Source organism: Mixophyes fleayi, chromosome 6, assembly GCF_038048845.1.
Source record: "Mixophyes fleayi isolate aMixFle1 chromosome 6, aMixFle1.hap1, whole genome shotgun sequence".
NCBI lineage: Eukaryota > Metazoa > Chordata > Amphibia > Anura > Limnodynastidae > Mixophyes > Mixophyes fleayi.
Window position 1 is genome coordinate 129,756,004 of NC_134407.1, and position 17,759 is coordinate 129,773,762.

Sequence of the window (17,759 nt, forward strand, 5' to 3'; positions counted from 1 at the left end):
GTTACTTTACAGGACAGAAAAAAGGAAAAACTGGAGCTGTAAATGGCTGTCTATTTTGGTTCCTGCACACAAAAGAAGTGAGAGACCACCAAGAAGAAAGTGCATGAAAGTGCAGGACAACCCTCTCCACCAATCCAGTGCTTAGCAGGGCTCACTATCTCAGTGACCCTAGCCTGACCCAGTCCCCGAATGTTTATCATCTTTTTTTAATTAAAATTAACCTACTGGCTGCCCCTAGTAAGAGGCAGAATAACGTAAGGGACAGACTGCGATTTTGCTACCCCCACCCACTACTGTGCTAGGAGACGGTACCCATACTAGCTGCCATCCCTCCTCACACAGTGGACCACAGCTGCTTGTGTGCAGAAGCAGCACAGGACGACAGGCAAAAGCCTCGGATAGCAAAACAAAAATGAATGAAAATAAACAGAATTGGGCTGCAGCTCAGCACAAACACAGCCCATTTGCCAGGCATTTAAACTAAACTGAGAAACAGGAAGTGGAGTATACAGTGGGAGGAGCTAGGGCTTAGTTAACAGATTCTTAAAAGTGTCAGTTCGCTCTGTCCTGCTCTATACCCCAATGTCACAGGTGTCGACCAAATGAGGACAGAGAAAGGGAGGCGCCGTAATTGAGCACACTATCTTTAACAAGAACATTAATTGGAAAGCTTGGAATCTGCAATGGCCCACAGATCACTGAAGGGCGAGAGACCCACAGTCCCAAAGGCTGGTGCCTGTCATCACAATTGTCCATTTCCACATAACAAAAGAATGGCCCCTGTGTAGATTATCGACTCTCAACAACCAACATTGCATTCTTGGAGACAGACTGGGGTTTCGTTTTGTCAAGTGATGAAATATGTCCCATATCGAAAGGAGTTCGATCTGAAATCTCAAGAACATCCAAAGGACAGTCATACAAAGCAGAAGTGATGTCCATCTGCAAGCCAATAGAAATGGTACTAATTATTTTTAACAAGTAACGTTTGCCTTGCAAGAGACACCCTCTGCTGTCAAGTGTTGAAAAGTAAACCCAGAAAAATAAGTCTTTGAATAGGTACCAGATTGGATTTCTGGTAATCGATAATCCAACTATGGGACTCCAGAGACTGCGCTGTCTACTGATAATGTGCATGCAAATAGGCATCCTTGACATCCACGGATATCATGAACTCATCCGCCTCCATGTTGTTGTTGACAGATCAACAATTTCATCTTTAACCTGTCCATTTGAAAAAGAATGTCTAGGGTTGATTGAGGTTCAATCAAAGGGGTGATCAAGTTAAGGATGAATTGCTTCTTGCAAAACCTGACACTGTCAGGGAAAACAGTTAATGAAAAAGCATCTGGAAGGAGCTCTGAGAAGATCCTGTATCCCAGATTAATAAGGCCCTATTGGGTGGGCTAACAGTCCATCATGTAGACAAATGTCTGAGACCTTAGTTTCTTTATGAAACAGGCCTGTTTACCTCTATGCTATTCTCCACAAGGGGTAGTGAACTGCGTTCGACAATAGAGCCTCATGTTGCCAGCAGCGTGAAAGGACCAAAATAAGAGCCCTGCTGTGGCTTGATCACTTATAAATAAATGATGGTACAAGTTTACTTAAAGGAAATAGCGAAGAGCGCTTATTTATATCATTGCAATGTACTGATTTTACTATATCGTGTGGCACTTTGTATAGGAAATGCATTAATTTCTGAGGTATTGAATTCTGATGCAATAAGCATTTGTTGAGGAAGTCTGTTGTGTAGCGTTGAGAGAAAGTCCTCATTAAGGCTAATTAAGTCTATTCATGCGAGTAACCAACATGTCCTTTTTAGTCTAAATGCACCACAGAAGGTTATTACGGTTGTTCCCGAGTGGCCTTTTGTCCAGTGTTAGAACCTGTCTGAACACTGTAAACAGCACGATATCACAGATAAGTGTAAATTTTGGTAAGTTTAAATTGCATTCAAAATCTAAGTTTAAAGAACAACTCGCACTCCGTCTCTTGAGGATTGACCACAAGTTGTCAATGGGACTATGGTCTGGGGAGTTTCCTGGCCATAGACCCAAAATGTCGATGTTTTGATCCCGAGCCACTTAGTTATCACTTATGCCTTACGGCAAGGTGCTCCATCATGCTGGAAAATACTTTGTTCCTCACCAAACTGTTCTTGGATGGTTGGGAAAAGTTGCTCTTGGAGAATGTTTTGGTACCATTCTTTATTCATGGCTGTGTTCTTAGCCAAGGGAGTTGGCTCACTCACAACTTTTGCCTGAGAAGCAACCTCACACATGAATGGTCTCAGGATGCTTTACTGTTGGCATGACACAGGACTGATGGTAGCTCTCACCTTTCCTTCTCCAGACAAGCGTATTTCCAGATGCCCCAAACAATCTGAAAAGGGAATCAGCAGCAGTCCAATCCCTGTACCTTTTGCAGAATATCAGTTTGTCCCTGATGTTTTTTCTGAAGAGAAGTGGCTTCTTTACAGGCCTTCTCGACACCAGGCCATCCTCCAAAAGTCTTTGCCTCACTATGCATGCAGATGCACTCACACCTGCTTGCTGCCATTCCTAGGCAAGCACTGCACTGGTGGTGCCCCAATCTAGCAGGTGAATCAATTTTAGGAGACAGTCCTGTCGTTTGCTGGACATTATTGGGCACCCTGAAGCCTTCTTCAGAGCTATTGAACATCTCTCCTGAAGTTATTGATCATCCAATAAATGGTTGATTTAGGTACAATCTTACTAGCAGAAACATCCTTGCCTGTGAAGCACTTCTTGTGCAAAGCAATGATGATTGTATGTGTTTCCTTGCAGTTAATCATGGTTAACAGAGGAAGCACAATGATTTCAAGCACCAACATTCTTTTAAAGCTTCCTGTCTATTATAATGATCATCATGACAGAGTGATCTCCAGCCTTGTCTTCGTCAACACTCTTGCCTGTGTTAACGAGAGAATCACTGACCTGATGTTAGCTGGTCCTTTTGTGGCAGGGCTGAAATGTAGTGGAAATGTTGCTTTTGGAATAAAGTTCATTGTCATGGCAAAGAGGGACTTTGAAATTAATTGCAATTCATCTAATCACTCTTCATGACATTCTGGAATATATGCCAATTGGCATCATAAAAACTGAGGCAGCAAACTTTGTGAAAAATAATATTTGTGTCATTCTCAAAACTTATGTCCATGAATATACATGGACATTTTATGTGTATTAGATGAATCTCCGTTGATGATATGAATTCAGAGTTAGGAGAATAACAGCTGGTATCTGAGATTATTACTTTCTAGTTCAGAGCACTGATCAAGTTTGGATTACAGCTTTCAATATTGTAATATTTTTATGTTTATTTTATTGTGTAATTTGGCTCAATAAATTTTATATTATTTTAGATGCGAGTTTCACGGATTTATTTACAGATCATATGGTGTGGAACTCTCAGCGCTGTGATTTTTAGCATGGTTGTTCATCCTGTAAAACCTGGTAACTCCTAACCTAGTGGTGTGGTGTGCTGTGTGTGTTAGGTGTTCTAATCTAATAATATAGGTATGATTGATATGTCAAACCTTTTAAGCTGTCAAGTCTTATAATAAATGGATACCTTACAGAGCTAATGCATAGAACTAATGTCATATCTATGATATGTTATGTAACATGCCTATATTAACCCCAAGATTTGTGAAGTATACAGATACCAGTGTGGGACCCTCATTTGGTATGCCCGTCTATTTTTTTTTTTTTTTTTTAAAGGCAGAAGCCCATACTGCATCTTTAAAATAAAACTGCTTTACTTTCATATATCCTTTGGAAAGAGAATTTAATTTACTTACCATACACTAAAAAGGTTTTCCCTACAGGATGTTAATATACAGGCCCAGGAACAAAAGACATGTTTACGATTTTGTAAAATGCCAAATTCCTAAAAGGAGCCTCTATGGTACAGTGTCCCCCCCCCAAAGGATGAATGAGAAGAGAAAATGTTAAAGTTACCGCTGCCTGTAACAGTTTTAAATCATCTATTGTCTTAATAATATGCCCTAAAATGTGACCTGATATTTATCTGCTATATTAGTCAAATTTTAGAGATTATGTTGCATTAAGTTTAGGGTAAGAATTAGGGATTACAATGATCCATCATTTTATGTCTATTGGCAAATTTTGTAGAAGTTCATAAGGAGTTCTACAAATGTGGTAGATTGAGGCTCACGTTTCTAAACTAGATAGTCATGTAATCGTCACTAATCACAACGCTCGCACTAAGAACATTAGGAGAGTGAGAAACACAGTACAGGTCTTAAATGAGATCCACAGGTCCAAAACAGTGATACTTACAATTCTCCAGTTCCTTTTGATGTAGTTCTTAAAAGTTACAGATGAACACACTTTGATGACATTATCCTGGGAACGCTCCAGCAGGGTTAAAAGTAACAAAGGATAATTTGGATTTGCTTCCACGGATTCCAGATACTTCTCAGCTAAAGTAATCAAAGTTTATTAATTATTTCTACACAATCAGAATGGTGGAGAACAACAGTGCATGTCAAACCCCTAGTGTTACATTACTGTATGTTTACATACTCAGAATTCAAGAACTACAGAGTCATTCCACAACTAATCAACACAATTTTAGAAAAAATTCTACCTTACATTCTCTAATTTAAATTTGGTATAATAAATGCTGCCATTGGTGTAAAGTAAGACCCCAAATCTTAGGCGGATATGTACACTGGTTTTGAAGCTATGTGTCTTAAAGGCTGCAATTTGTTTAATGAGACTTGAACAAGGTCTCATTTGAAACCTTTTTTGGGTCTTTTATATGATACACAGCCGTATGCTTCAATAAAAATTTAAATTGTAAAATGTTTAAAATCAAAGTTTAGATTTTCTCAAAAGAAAGGATTTTGTGCTCACATTAAATCCATTTCTCTGAGCCCATCTGGGGGACATAGCTTACCATGGGGTTGTATGAAGGAACATTAAGTAAGCAACCCCCGTGAAAACCTCAGCGTGTTATACAAAAACCCAATGGAAGGGAACTCAAACACCAAAAGAATATCAGGAGAAAAGCAGAAGGGAGGGAACGTAGTGTCCCCCAGATGGACTCAAAAAAATGGATTTAACGCGAGTATAAAGTCCTCTTTTCTCTTACCTCTTTACCATGGGGACGTTCTATAGCAGTTCCCCAAGGGAGGGACCACCCTGATAGTCCGGCCTACAATACTGTGCAGCCAAAATTGGCATCCGGGGACGCAGAAACTTTAAATTGATAAAACCTAGTGAAGGTGTCCATTTCACATAGATGCAGAGGGCACAAACCACATCCAAATAAGCTGAGGAGCAATGGCCTGCAGAGGGAGCCGCCTCCTGGAAGACTGGGACCACAATCTCCTGGTTCAGGTGAAAACCTGAAACGCCTTTGGCTGAGAAGACGGAACCGTTCTCAACACAGCCCTGTCATTGTGGAAGATGAGATAGGAGGACCAACAGGTAAGGGCCCCAAGCTCTGCCTCCCTCTGTGTAGAAGAAATAGCTAGGAGAAATACCACCTTTCACATAAGGAATCTAAACTTAGTTGAACCCCTTGGTTCAAAAGGAAACCTCGGAAGCATGTCCAGAACCAAGTTTAGGCCCCAGAGAGCCGTGGGCATAACATAAGGGGCTGTATATGGAGAACTCCTTGAAGATAAGTCCCCACCTCCAGAATATCTGCTTTTTTAAGATATAAGACAGACATAAACTTGAACCTTTAGGGAACCAATTCGCAGACATGCGTCAAAAGCCATCCTGAAGAAAGGCTAGGATACAGGAAAGCTGAAAATTAGCCACGTGGCAGACTGATAGTTCACACCACTTAATATAGGCATGCCACACCCAGTAGTAAATGTGGGCTAAACACAGTCTTCTGGCTCGCAGCATGGTGTCTACGGCACTGGAGCAAAGACCTCTGAACTGCCAGTGAAGCAACAGCCTGGTTTCACATCAGTGTCATCCTTATGGGACCGCATGGAAGCGGTGTGGGAAAGGAACAATGGCGAGACAACCCTAGAGAAACGACTATGTCAAGCCCTTGTATGATCCCCCTCTCCTTCAGTCCTGAGAGGACACTGTCCCAAGACGTGGAAAGGTCCAGTCAGGCTACCGGTTTATCTGGGAGCCTGAGGTCCAGATGTGTTGAAGAGTATGGGGCTCTACGCCTCTTGCCAAATTACGACCCCCTCCCCCTTCAAATGCGTTTTTACCAGCCTCATACAAATAACCCGAGGGCTCCTTTAACTGTAGAGTCAGGGGATTAAGATTTGAGTCTTGTAACCCTGCAGCCAGCTAGTCAGCCCAGGTCTCCATTGCCCACGTGACCCATGCTGACGACAGCATAAATCTTAGTGAGGCGCCTGCAGCCAGGAAGACAGATTTAAGAAAACCATCCATCCTGCGGTCAGTGTCGTCAGGAAGTGCAGCAGAACCCGGCACTAGAAGAGTAGTACGGTGAGCCAACCTGGAGACTGTCATATCCACCCTAGGAACCTGTTCTGAGCGGGCCGTATCTAAAGCATGCAGAGGATAAAGGATAGAGAATATGCGTGGTATAACGAAATTACGAGCTGGTTCCGAGCTGACTATATATCCGTAAGTTCTATTGATGCTGGAAAACAGACAACCCTCCGTTTCCTGCGCTTAAAGAGGCCTAGGTCTGACTGAGGTTCCTCTACAACCAACAGATTCAATGCCTGGTAAACTGCCAGAATCAGATCCTCAATGCCTTCATTCTTTGAGAGTTCAGCTGTATCACCCACCAGGGGGGAGTCAGAATCCTCAGGAAGCTCACCTTCCTTCACCGAAAACCCTTCTGAACCAGAAAGTTCGAGGAGAGTATGAGTTGACCTATGAAGCTTTAGGCGTTGCGCTTGGGTTCTGGGAGAGTCAAGAAACAGATTTAACCGGTCCAGGCCCCGAAATAAGGATGTAGACCAAGCAAGGTTCTCCTTGAAACGGTCCTCTGACAGATGAGGAGGAAGCCTGACCAACAAGGATCAGGTTCACATCCAGCCCTGCTGCTGGTATCAATGGTACTGCAGACGGGGTTAAAGGAACAAACAAAGGGGTGAGTACTCCAGTGAACACTGGGATCTCCGCCAGACGGGCAAGTATCTGAGTCAGTGCCGACAGAGACTGTGACAGAGCGACTGCTCACACCAGTTCCTCCAACTAAGGTGGAATAGTAACCCTAAGGTGGAACTGCTCACTCCGGGGCCCCATAGCACAGTCCTCACAAACTGTCCCTGGGTCTGACTTTCCACCTTGTCTCACATATAACAAGGTAATGGTTTGTCCCTATTTCCTTCCACCTGTCAAGTAATAGAGGCAGAAGGCAACAGCCACATCCAGGGATAATTGGGAGAATGTGTGTTGTTTTGAGAAAAGGAAATAAAAATAATCTTTCTAGTGGATACTGTTTCTGTGAATTACCCCACATTATAAATACATACACCCCATGCATATATGTCCCAGCATATACTCTGTATTTTTGCAACCTAGGTACAAAATGTGTTTATGCGGCACAATGTTTACTCCAAAACAATAGCATACACATATTCAATATTAAAAATATAAATACTGTGCATGTACAATGTGTAAATAATGATGGAAAAAGGTACTTAGTCCTCCAAGATGGCCAAGAACCAGAAAACCATTTGGAGAGGTGTCCTGTTTGAATTACAGCCTTGGCTGCCTCAATTGTATTTCCCTCCTTGGAACATTACAACTGCTGCAAAAAAGCAGGGAGATTTCTTTCTTTTTCTTCTCCACCAGACTGCTCCTTTCCTCCTTTGCAGCCTGAGAATGCTGACCGAAGTCAGGCTACTCTCTAAAAGCCAGGTCTGCTGATGCTGGTTTTTTCCCCTGCTGTCTCAAAGTCCTCCCTCCCCTTCTTTTAGGAGATGACTTTGTATATTCCAAAATGGCGCCCAAAACCCCAAGACACCGCGCTCGCTGCCTGAAGGCAGCACCGGATTCAGGTTGGAGCCATGGATAGCAGCAGAGTTTTCTAAGTGACTGATATCTACTATGATCCAGGCCTTTCTTCTCCATTACGCCCGATGCGGTTAGCTGCGCTCCGGAATCCTGACAGCCTAGACACTGTCAATGTATGTGCTGCATTCACATACACACACTAAAGGTAAACCTGTTTGTTCAGCTTCTAAGATGAAAAAATAAAAGAAAAAAACACACTGAGGTTTGCATGGGGTAGCAGAGGGGATATACTCAGGAAGTTAACTATTTGAGTGCCTACTCCATGTTCCCTCATACAACCCCATGGTAATCAGGGTCCCCCAGGTGGAGGTAAGAGAAAGCCATATTTTTTCATTTTTGAAAAACATCTCAAAAATTGTTCATACCGTTGTTAATAAATCCCCAAAGTTTTATTTTGGGATCATGATGGGATCATCTGCAACAAGAGCGTTGTTTTTTGAGTGATTCATGAAAATTGTATTTATTGAGGCACTACACATCTGAGAAAATCAACAAAACAATATTTTGTTTAGTTTACTTCATTAGAGGAAAGCATGTTCCTCTTCAGGTGTGTTTGGGTACAAGATTCTACAGACAGCACCTGATCCAACTTCTGCACAGGCCTGCGAACTTAAGTGAAAAGATACTCCCTGTGGGAAGACATCAGATGTGTTGAAAAGTGTTAGGTTCACAGGTATTCCCTCAGTCTAGATTGGCTCTGGCCTAGGAAGGCGCAGAGTCTAATAGCCTCCTGGTCTTCTCCAAGAACAGCCGCAAGGTGGTATGAGCTTAGCTGCTGGAAGACCGCAGGTCGCGGCCCTTGGTTCGACCCCTAGCTGTGAGAGACAGATAGGAGAAGCACCACTGGTGTACAATATAACAAAAGGCAGTATCTGAAAAAGATCAAGGAGTAGATCTGGTACAGTTCAGATGTCAATCTGGCAGCGAGATAGATGATCCAAAGGGAATAGTCAGTATACAGCCGGGTCTGGTACGCAGTTCTGATGTCTGACCTTACACACGGATGATTCGAGGAAGAATCTGTAAACAAGCAGTGTCTGGTATAGAGGGCTAAACAGCAGGCAAAAGTACTACAAAAGACAAGCAGACTGCACAGGCAGTATAATAACCTGTTACTCTGACACAGCGTCAGAGCGTTCCTTTTATACAGGAGGAGGATTTCAAAATCCCCGCGCCAAGGGATCATGGGACAGGAGCCCCGCCGCGCACCCGGAAATTCTGCGTGGCCAACAGGACGGGACACAGGAGCGAGAAGAAGGTAAGTTTTCTTACAAATAGACCTGCCTTTTACAGGGACAGTTTAGGTTTGGGTGGGCGTTAATTTGTGAAGAAAAGCCCCCAAGTCACTAATTTAAGCACACCCAAACCTGGACCATTTGTGTCACATTTAAAAAAGATGTGTTTAATTACAGTGGAGTATCAGACTGGGAGAATGTGCGCTGGGAGTACGGAGGAACAGCAACTTGCAGAAGGGGTACACAACAGAGTGACAGTCTACTGCTTCCAGAGAAAATTCAAACTTCTTGAAGAAACTACCAAAAAAGACTTTCTTTTTCTCTGTATAATTTAAGAACAAGAAAAACTTTCCAAAGTTATGTTCTCATAAAGATGATTTTGGTATAGAAGCAGAGTGGCATTTTTTCAGCATCTACTCCTGGCAAAGGGCCTTGCGATGGCTTCGCGAGCAAGCCTGCAACGTTCATATGATAATCAGATTCTAATTCCACAACAACTTTTTCATCAGACAGAGGAAAACATTACAGGAATGCATTTTACTTTCTCAACACAAGAAAAACATATTGAGACAGGAATATTTCTAGATGATCACTTCAAAAAAACACAGGAACAATTCCTGGGACCCTGAAATTCCATGCTTTCATACATGCAGCAACATCAACAACAAAAATCTTTGTGAAAAGGTTTTCCTTCTCACAAAATTCATTGGAACAGTGACAACATCCCAAGAAAAGCTCCCACTTGCTTACATCAGAGGGCATGTAATTTCTCTGGAAAAAGATGAAGTGAAAGTGACATTCCTTCATCTGGCTGGTCCATCACCATCTTTTTCATAGGAGGAAGCTGGATGTTTTATGGATTACTATTGTAGAAGTTCTCTGTAAGGTGAATTCGATAATCAGGTCAAATATACAACCGCTCTGAAATGGAAATACTAAAAACAAATGAAACCTTCAGCCACTTCCAACCCATAAAGTAGCACCATCCATCCAGAGCAGCAGCACCAAATGGTAATGATCTGTGGTAAACATTCTTAAAATATGTGAGACACATAAAATTATCACAAATGCTTTAAATATTTCAGTATTTCCCCTGACTTCCAAAAATGGAGAGCTCTTGTAAATGATGCTATGGGCCATGAAAGCTACATGTACAAGGTTAGAAATGCCAGTATTATCAGATATGGTTTCGCTGGTACAACTCAAAGTATAGAATACATTCTGGAGACTGAGAAGTTTTTGTGCCTCCTGACTTGTATATTTACAGGCTTCTCTTTCTGGGTCCCTGGTTAGCATTGTCCTGTGCATCCACCTATTTATGCGTTATCCTGAGCTAAATGTACAAAAATTCTGTTTTATGCTTAGTTTATCCACTGACACAGCTATATAAGTTTCAAATCTTTGTATTGGAACAACTGCTATTATGTCAGCCCTTTCAATTATAATTGTTTATATCCTATATTTAACCATTTACCCAACATGTTACTATATTTTTAACCTGGATAACATAATTCATTGATTAGATTAGCAAATGCTTGATAGAAAAACCTATAAACTGACATGTTATGCTATTATTATTTGTTTATAATTTGTTTGTGTTATAAAAATGTTGAAAGCAAATTATTCATTAACAAATTGGAGCTTTAAAAAAAGGCATATAACTTCAAAACCAGTGTATATATTAATCTAAGATTTTTGGGGTTTTCTTTACATCCATAAAAGCATTATACCAAATTTCATTACAATCTGAAACAGTCAGTTTGAAACCTTGTTTTGATTTGATGTGGAATGACACTACAGGGTTCATTCATACTTTAAAGTTAGAGGAACTTTGACATTTCTGTGGAGAGAAAGACTACACATAATAATTGTAAAGGAACAAAAATTAGTAATCACCCATTTCAGTTACTTTTCAGAGACAAACATTTGTTTTCTTTTTTAAACATAAAAATTGTCATTTATTTTTAAGCTGTGAAAATATTTTTTGCAGCAGAATAGGGTAAAAACGTGCATATAATGGTAAAGGCAATGTACTAAAAGTAGGCATACAAAAGGCCAAGATTTTGCGGAGATTGAGCAGAGGCGCGATAGTTGGAGACCCTGATACAGAAGAGAACTAGAGGGTAAATTACTGGTTAGCACATACCTGGACGGCGTACTGCTGGGTCGGGGTCTAGAGTTTTCTTCAGATATTCAGTCAGCGTCTGCAGATTGGCATCACTCAGCTCCATCTTTAAAACACCAAAAGTCACATATGAATGAAACATGCCAGAGTGGCACAATATAATTATAAGCAATGATATACTTATGTAAAATCCATTTAGTCCACTGGGGAACACCAGAAACATTGGGGTATAGTGTAAGGGGGATGGGGGAAGGCGTGTGAGCACTTTAAAAAGAGGATTTTTATACTCACGATAATTTTTTTTGTTTCTCTGATTCCATCTGGGTCGACACTGCTACCATGGAGTTTTGTAAGGGGAGTGGAGTTTGGCAATTAACTAGTTAACTTTGTTAATGTATCCTGCTGACAAACCCATCCCCTCTGCAACCCCCCTGTAGCGTCTTCAATTTAAGTATAGAGCCCCAAGGAAGGGGAGTCAACCAACCAAAGACCAAACAGCAGAAGAGCAAAAGGGAGGGAACGCAGTGTCACCCAGATGGAATCAGAGAAAATTTAACGTGAGTATAAAAAAAATCCTCTTTTCTCTTTCATCCTATCTGGGGGACACTGCTACCATGTGGACTTTCTAAAGCAGCCCCCTTAAGAAAGGGACCGCACTGACAGCCCGGCATGTAGAGCACTACAGCCAAAACTGGCGTCTGCCGATGCAAATACATTGAATTGAAAACATTTTTTAAGGTATGGACTGAGGACCAGATGGCTGCTATGCATAACTGGTCCGCTGAGGCCCCATTTGGTGCAGCCCAAGACGAACCCACCGAACAGGTAGAATGGGCAACAATACGATCTGGCAAAGGTCGGTTAGCATTGATATAAGCCTGCTTGATAGTCAACGTAAGTCATCTAGCAATTGATTGCTTGGAGGCCGGCCACTCTCTTTTTGAGAAGTCAAATAAAATAAAGAATCTGTGCGGCGAATCTTAGATATCCTATGGACATAGATTCGGAGACTTCTGACCACATCCAGAAATTCCATAGAGCCTGTTCCAGATGCTTGTGGCTCTGTGAACACCGGAACCACTTGTGACTGGATCACTTATAAATAACTTCTGGCATACATTTATTTAAAGGAGATAGCACAGGGTGTGTGTGTGTATATATATATATATATATAGCCAATGCACTTATTTTTGATATTGTGTATATTTTGATATAGGAAATCGTTATTTCTGAGGCCAGGGTAGAAAATTCTCTTTTTCTGTTTTAACCTTGCTAAAGGAAATGCCTTTTTTCTGATGTATATATCTGATACAATGAGCCTTTGTTTAGAGAGTCTTTGTGTATCCTGATGTTGGGAAATTACTTGTTTAGGGTTTTTACCTGTTTGTATTCTGCGACCATATGAAGAAAGTATTCATGTGAATTAGACCTTTTGACTTGCTGGATTTCCTGTCTCTAAAAACAAGATGCAGCACATGACAGCGTTTATAGAATTTCACAGATAAGTCTAAATATTATTAGCTTTGCAATGCATGTAAATCCATGTTTGTGTAAACACATTGCATCCCGATTCTAAAAATAGCCTGTGTCCAAATCAGTATAAAAAGCACTGTCTTGTACACTGAAATGTATCATTCGGATGTTCTATCTGACCTGATCACCTGGTACCTTAAACCAGTGTGAGATTAAATAAACATCACTTGCTTCAAAGACCTGCTTGAAAACATCTACAATATTGCTGTAATCCTGTGACCTGCAGATTAGACCCAAAATGTAATCCGTTCTCCGGCTGTTTCTGAGGTTGGACCCAGTTTTTCCGGTACCACCGCTCTGCCTGCTACCCTGCAGCTCTGGTCAGTGTGATAGACCAGGGGGGATCCATCCATAGCAACCCTGCTCCATAGTAAGAGGTCCGGAGTACCAGTCCAGGTACACCAGCAACGGGGTACCCCAGCAGTGACCGTTACCCAGAAGGAACGTGGTTCTGTTTGCCATAAAGGAGCCCAGTGGTGGTAGCAGACTCTTCCTACTGTGGCAGGAGGGGTGTATTCAGAATAATGAAAGTGGGCAGTGGCAAAGTAAGCCCAGACGGTTCCCAGCAACAACAGACAAGGTGGCATAGACGGTCCATCCTGTCACACCACTATTTCCTGGTTAAAACCGGAAACCCCATTTGGTGGGAAAGTTGGAACTGCTTTGAGAACCGCCCTATCATCGTGAAACACAGGATATGGTTCGTGACATGAGAGCCCCCAGCTTGGAAACTCTACGAGCTGACGCAATAGCTAGTACAAATGCAACTTTCCATGTTAAGAACCGTAATTTCGCAGTCCAACAATTCAAAGGCAGGTCCTTGAAGCATATTAAAGGACCAGATTAAGGTCCCAGGGTGCCGTGGGCGGAACATATGGAGCTTGGATATGCAGTACTCCCTGTAGGAGGGTCCCGACGTCCGGTATGTCTGCCAGGTGACTATGAAAAAAAACCAGAAAGGGCAGAGATCTGCACTTTTAAGGCCCCAAAGCGAAGGCCCCCATCCAGGTCATCCTGGAGAAAAGCAAGGAACCTTGATAGGAGAAAGGAAGCCATGTGGCAGGTTCGGCTCTCACACCATCTAATTTAGGTACGCTAGATGCTGTGGTAAATGCGAGCAGATACTGGCTTTCTAGCATGAAGGAGTGTCCACTACTCGTGGAGAGAACCCTCTGGACCTCCAAAGGTTGGCATCAACAGCCATGAAGTTAAATTCAACTGAGATAAATCTAGATGTTGGAATGGTCCTTGTAGATGGTGGTCTTCTCAAAGTGATAACCGAAGACCTGGTCCTACCGCCATTAACAGGATTTCTGCATACCAGACTATCCGCAGCCAAGCTGGAGCCACCAGTATAACTGGGAGTCGCCCCTGGATGACTCTTCGTAGGACTCGTGGAATCATAGAAATGGGAGGGAACAGGTGCCTTAACCTGAAGTCCCAGGGCATTGTCATTACATCAACGACCACCGCCAAGGGGTTCCTTGCAATTGAGCAAAAGTGCTGGACTTTTCGGTTGTGACGCGATGCCACTCGGTCTCGGTCCGGGGTCCCCCAACTGATCGGCCAGAGACTGAAAAACTCCAGATGGAGACCATTCCAGCAGCAGAATCGCATGCCGGCTTAGATAGTCTGCCTCCCAGGTCTTGATGCCTGGAATAAATACTGTGGATATGAAGGGAACGTGGTTTTCAGCCCAGGCCAAGATCTGAGCCGCCACCCTACATCACTCCAGCACTCCTGGTGCCTTCCCTGTCTGTTGACATAAGACACTGCCGTGGCGTTGTCGGACTGCAGACGGACCGGTTGGCCCTGCAGGATAAACTGTGTGTCCTGTAAGGCCTTTAACATGGCTTTCAGTACCAGTATGTTGGTGGGGAGAGGGGTCTCCAGAGCGGACCAGAGTCCCTGAAGCTTTAAATGAAGAGTCACAGCTCCCCAACGGCATCTGTGGATACTAAAGATCCAAGACCAATGGGCAAAGGACCTGCCGACTAGCAAATTGCCCTGGACTAGCCACCATCTGAGGGATTGTCTTGCCTCTGGTGACAAGCGTATCAATTGGCGTTCTAATGTTTGATGGGATCCTGACCACTTCTTTAAGAGGTCCCATTGAAAGCAGCGAGAGTGAAGTCGACCATAAGGGAGAGTCTCGTAGGTTGACTCCATCTTTCCTAGTAGGCATATGCATAAGAGGAACAACTGTCTGCGACAAGTCAAAACTCGAGTTGTAGTATCCCGCAAGGATCGTGATTTGTCCTCTAGAAAGAATACCTTCTGTTTGCTGGTATCCATTATCAGTCCCCGAAAACTCACTCTGGCAAGGAGTTAACTGGCATTTGGACCGATTTATGAGCCACCCATGCACCTCCAGGATCCTGACGGTGAGCTGTAGATGCTGGTCAAGTAGTTGAGCAGAGGCAGCCTTGATTAGTAAAATGTCCAGGTAGGGTACTATTTGCACACCTTTGGAATGAAAACAAACCGCCATCACCGCCATTATTTTTGTAACCACCCTTGGTGCTGTTGCAAGGCCAAATGGGAGAGCTCTGAACTGGCACTGCGAATCTGAGAAAAGCCTGACGTGCCTTTCAGATAGGAACTTGGAGGTAGGCGCCTTTGATGTCTATTGACGTCATGAACCGGTTTGCATCCAGTACATTGATAGCCGACCAGAGGGATTCCATCAGAAATCTGTCCACCTGCATGTGTAGGTTCAAGTGTTTTAGGTTCAGGATAGGACGGAAGGAGCCATCCGGCCTTCAGACCAAATAGAGGTTGGAGTAGAAACTCTGTCTCCTGTGTTGAACCTTCGGCTGACTTCTGCTGAAAAAAAGAGAGGCAACTCTGAGAGCACTGCCGTTTTCTCTGTGGGTCACGAGGTAAGCTGTTTGCGAAAAACCGACGAGGGGCTTGGCCAGATAGGTCTACTATGTAACCTCTCATCATATTCCCGTGAATCTCAATTGTCCTCTGAGGACTGTGCCCACTGACCTTTAAACAAAAGCAGCTGTCCCGCTGCGAGATGGGGGGGGGGGGGGAGCGTGGGGAGGACCAGTTTATCAGGGAGCTTGGAAGAAGGACGGTTTGTGGAGGAAAAGGAAGACCTAGCTCGGTGCGAGTGTCCTCTGGTGCCAGATGGTCTGGACCTACGTGTCTGCCCCCGACTAGATGAGCCCCCCCGAAAGGGATATCTAAATCAACCAAACCTGGGTGTCCTAGGCTTTGGGACATTGACTGGTAGGAAGGTACTTTTGCCTCCTGTCGCCTGGGAAATTATGCTGTCCAATTCAGACCCAAATAATACTCCACCTGAAAAAGAGAGACTCCAAAAATTTCTTCAATTCGGTGTCTGCATCCCAGGATCTCAGCCATAGGGTCCTTCTGGCCGCAACTGCCGTTGCAGAAACAGCGGAGGAAATGGAAGCTGTGTTTTGGGCAGCTTCATATAGGTATCCTGAAGCCTTGAGGTAAAGGGCAAGGGGGAGTAAATCTGAATCCTGCAGACCTGTTTGCAAACTGGTCAGCCCACGTTTCCATAGCCCTGGCAACCCATGCTGATGAAAACATGGGTCTGAATGAAATACCTGCCGCCATGTAGATGGACTTTAAGAAAGCCTCTATCTTACGGTCAGCGAGATCCTGCACTGGGCCTGTTCCTTGAACAGGAAGTGTGGTGTGTCGAGCTAAGCGTGCCACTGGCGTATCAACCCTTGGGACCTGTTCTCAACGGTTTGGATCACCCTCCTGCAGTGGGTATAGAGCAAGATACCTTCGTGGAATAACAAACCTGTGATCAGGTTGTTTCCAGGATGATTCTGCGATCTCTTTCAAATTCACAGATGGAGGAAAGCGGATCGCGACCTTCTGACCTTTTTAAAAAGACTACGATCTGTAGCCACCTATAGGTCTAGAAGTCCAAGTGCCTGCCGCACTGCTACCACCAGGTCATCAATCCCTTGATATCTGGGAGATTCCTCTGGGTTCGTAACCTGTGCAGAATCAGAATCCTCTAAAACCTCGCTCTCCTCTTTTTCAACGAAACAGAGGGGGACAAAAGGGGGTTAGCGGATCTGTGTCACTTTTTTGGGAAAAGCGCCTTGGAGCCTCCTAGAAACAGTTTAACTGGTCTAAGCCCCTGACCAAGGATGTAGACCAAGCCGGTTCCCCAGTGGGAGGGGCTTGAGAGGATAGTACGGATGGATCCCCCACCTGTCCTGAGACAATGAACTCTGTGATCCCTGTGGTCCCCCCTGAATTAAGGGGGTCTTGTTCTAGAGGTTGAAGGGAGTATTACAGCAACCGCTGAAATCTCTGGTACAACTGCTTCTAAAATGGCAATGTGGTAACCCCCTGCGTCAGGGCAGCCGCCCATGTTGGTTTTTCCATTACTGGTGGTGAGCTACCATGGGAACCCCACTGCAGTCATTACAAAGCGCCCCCTGGGTCCTGTTGTTCAATGGGTATTTTAACTTTACACTTGGAAGTATAATACTTTGCCTGACGTGCTTTACCCTTGTCAGACATTTTACAAGTAACAATATCACAGCAATAAAATGTAATACGGGCAATCACACAAGAAATAGACAAAATATACTAACTAATCTATGACAGAACTCCAAAGACCGTATCCTTGTTATGTGTGAAACAAAAGAATATCTATGCAAGTAGTATTCTATCTATTAATATACTTGCATGAAATAAGTTTTTCTAATACACCAATATCTCTATTATAGTGAGTATAGAAAAGGATTGTATTGGTACCTAGCCTTCCCAAGGCTAAGATATCTGGAGCAGGAGAAGTCTGTCCGCAGCTCTACTTGTTCCCACAGATGTAGCTGC

The 17,759-nt window shown here is 43.4% G+C and overlaps 1 protein-coding gene across 3 annotated transcripts in view; it reads right to left on the bottom strand.

Moving 5' to 3' along the window:
- The window catches only part of CSE1L (chromosome segregation 1 like), a 116,251-nt gene that overhangs the window by 85,683 nt on the left and 12,809 nt on the right, over positions 1-17,759 (bottom strand). For all 3 annotated transcript variants that reach the window (XM_075176422.1, XM_075176423.1, XM_075176424.1), the window contains 2 exons: positions 11,406-11,490; positions 4,329-4,471 (listed from right to left, as the gene is read on the bottom strand). In XM_075176422.1, coding sequence (XP_075032523.1) covers positions 4,329-4,471; positions 11,406-11,490 — 228 coding nt within the window. The remainder of the gene's footprint in view (positions 1-4,328; positions 4,472-11,405; positions 11,491-17,759) is intronic.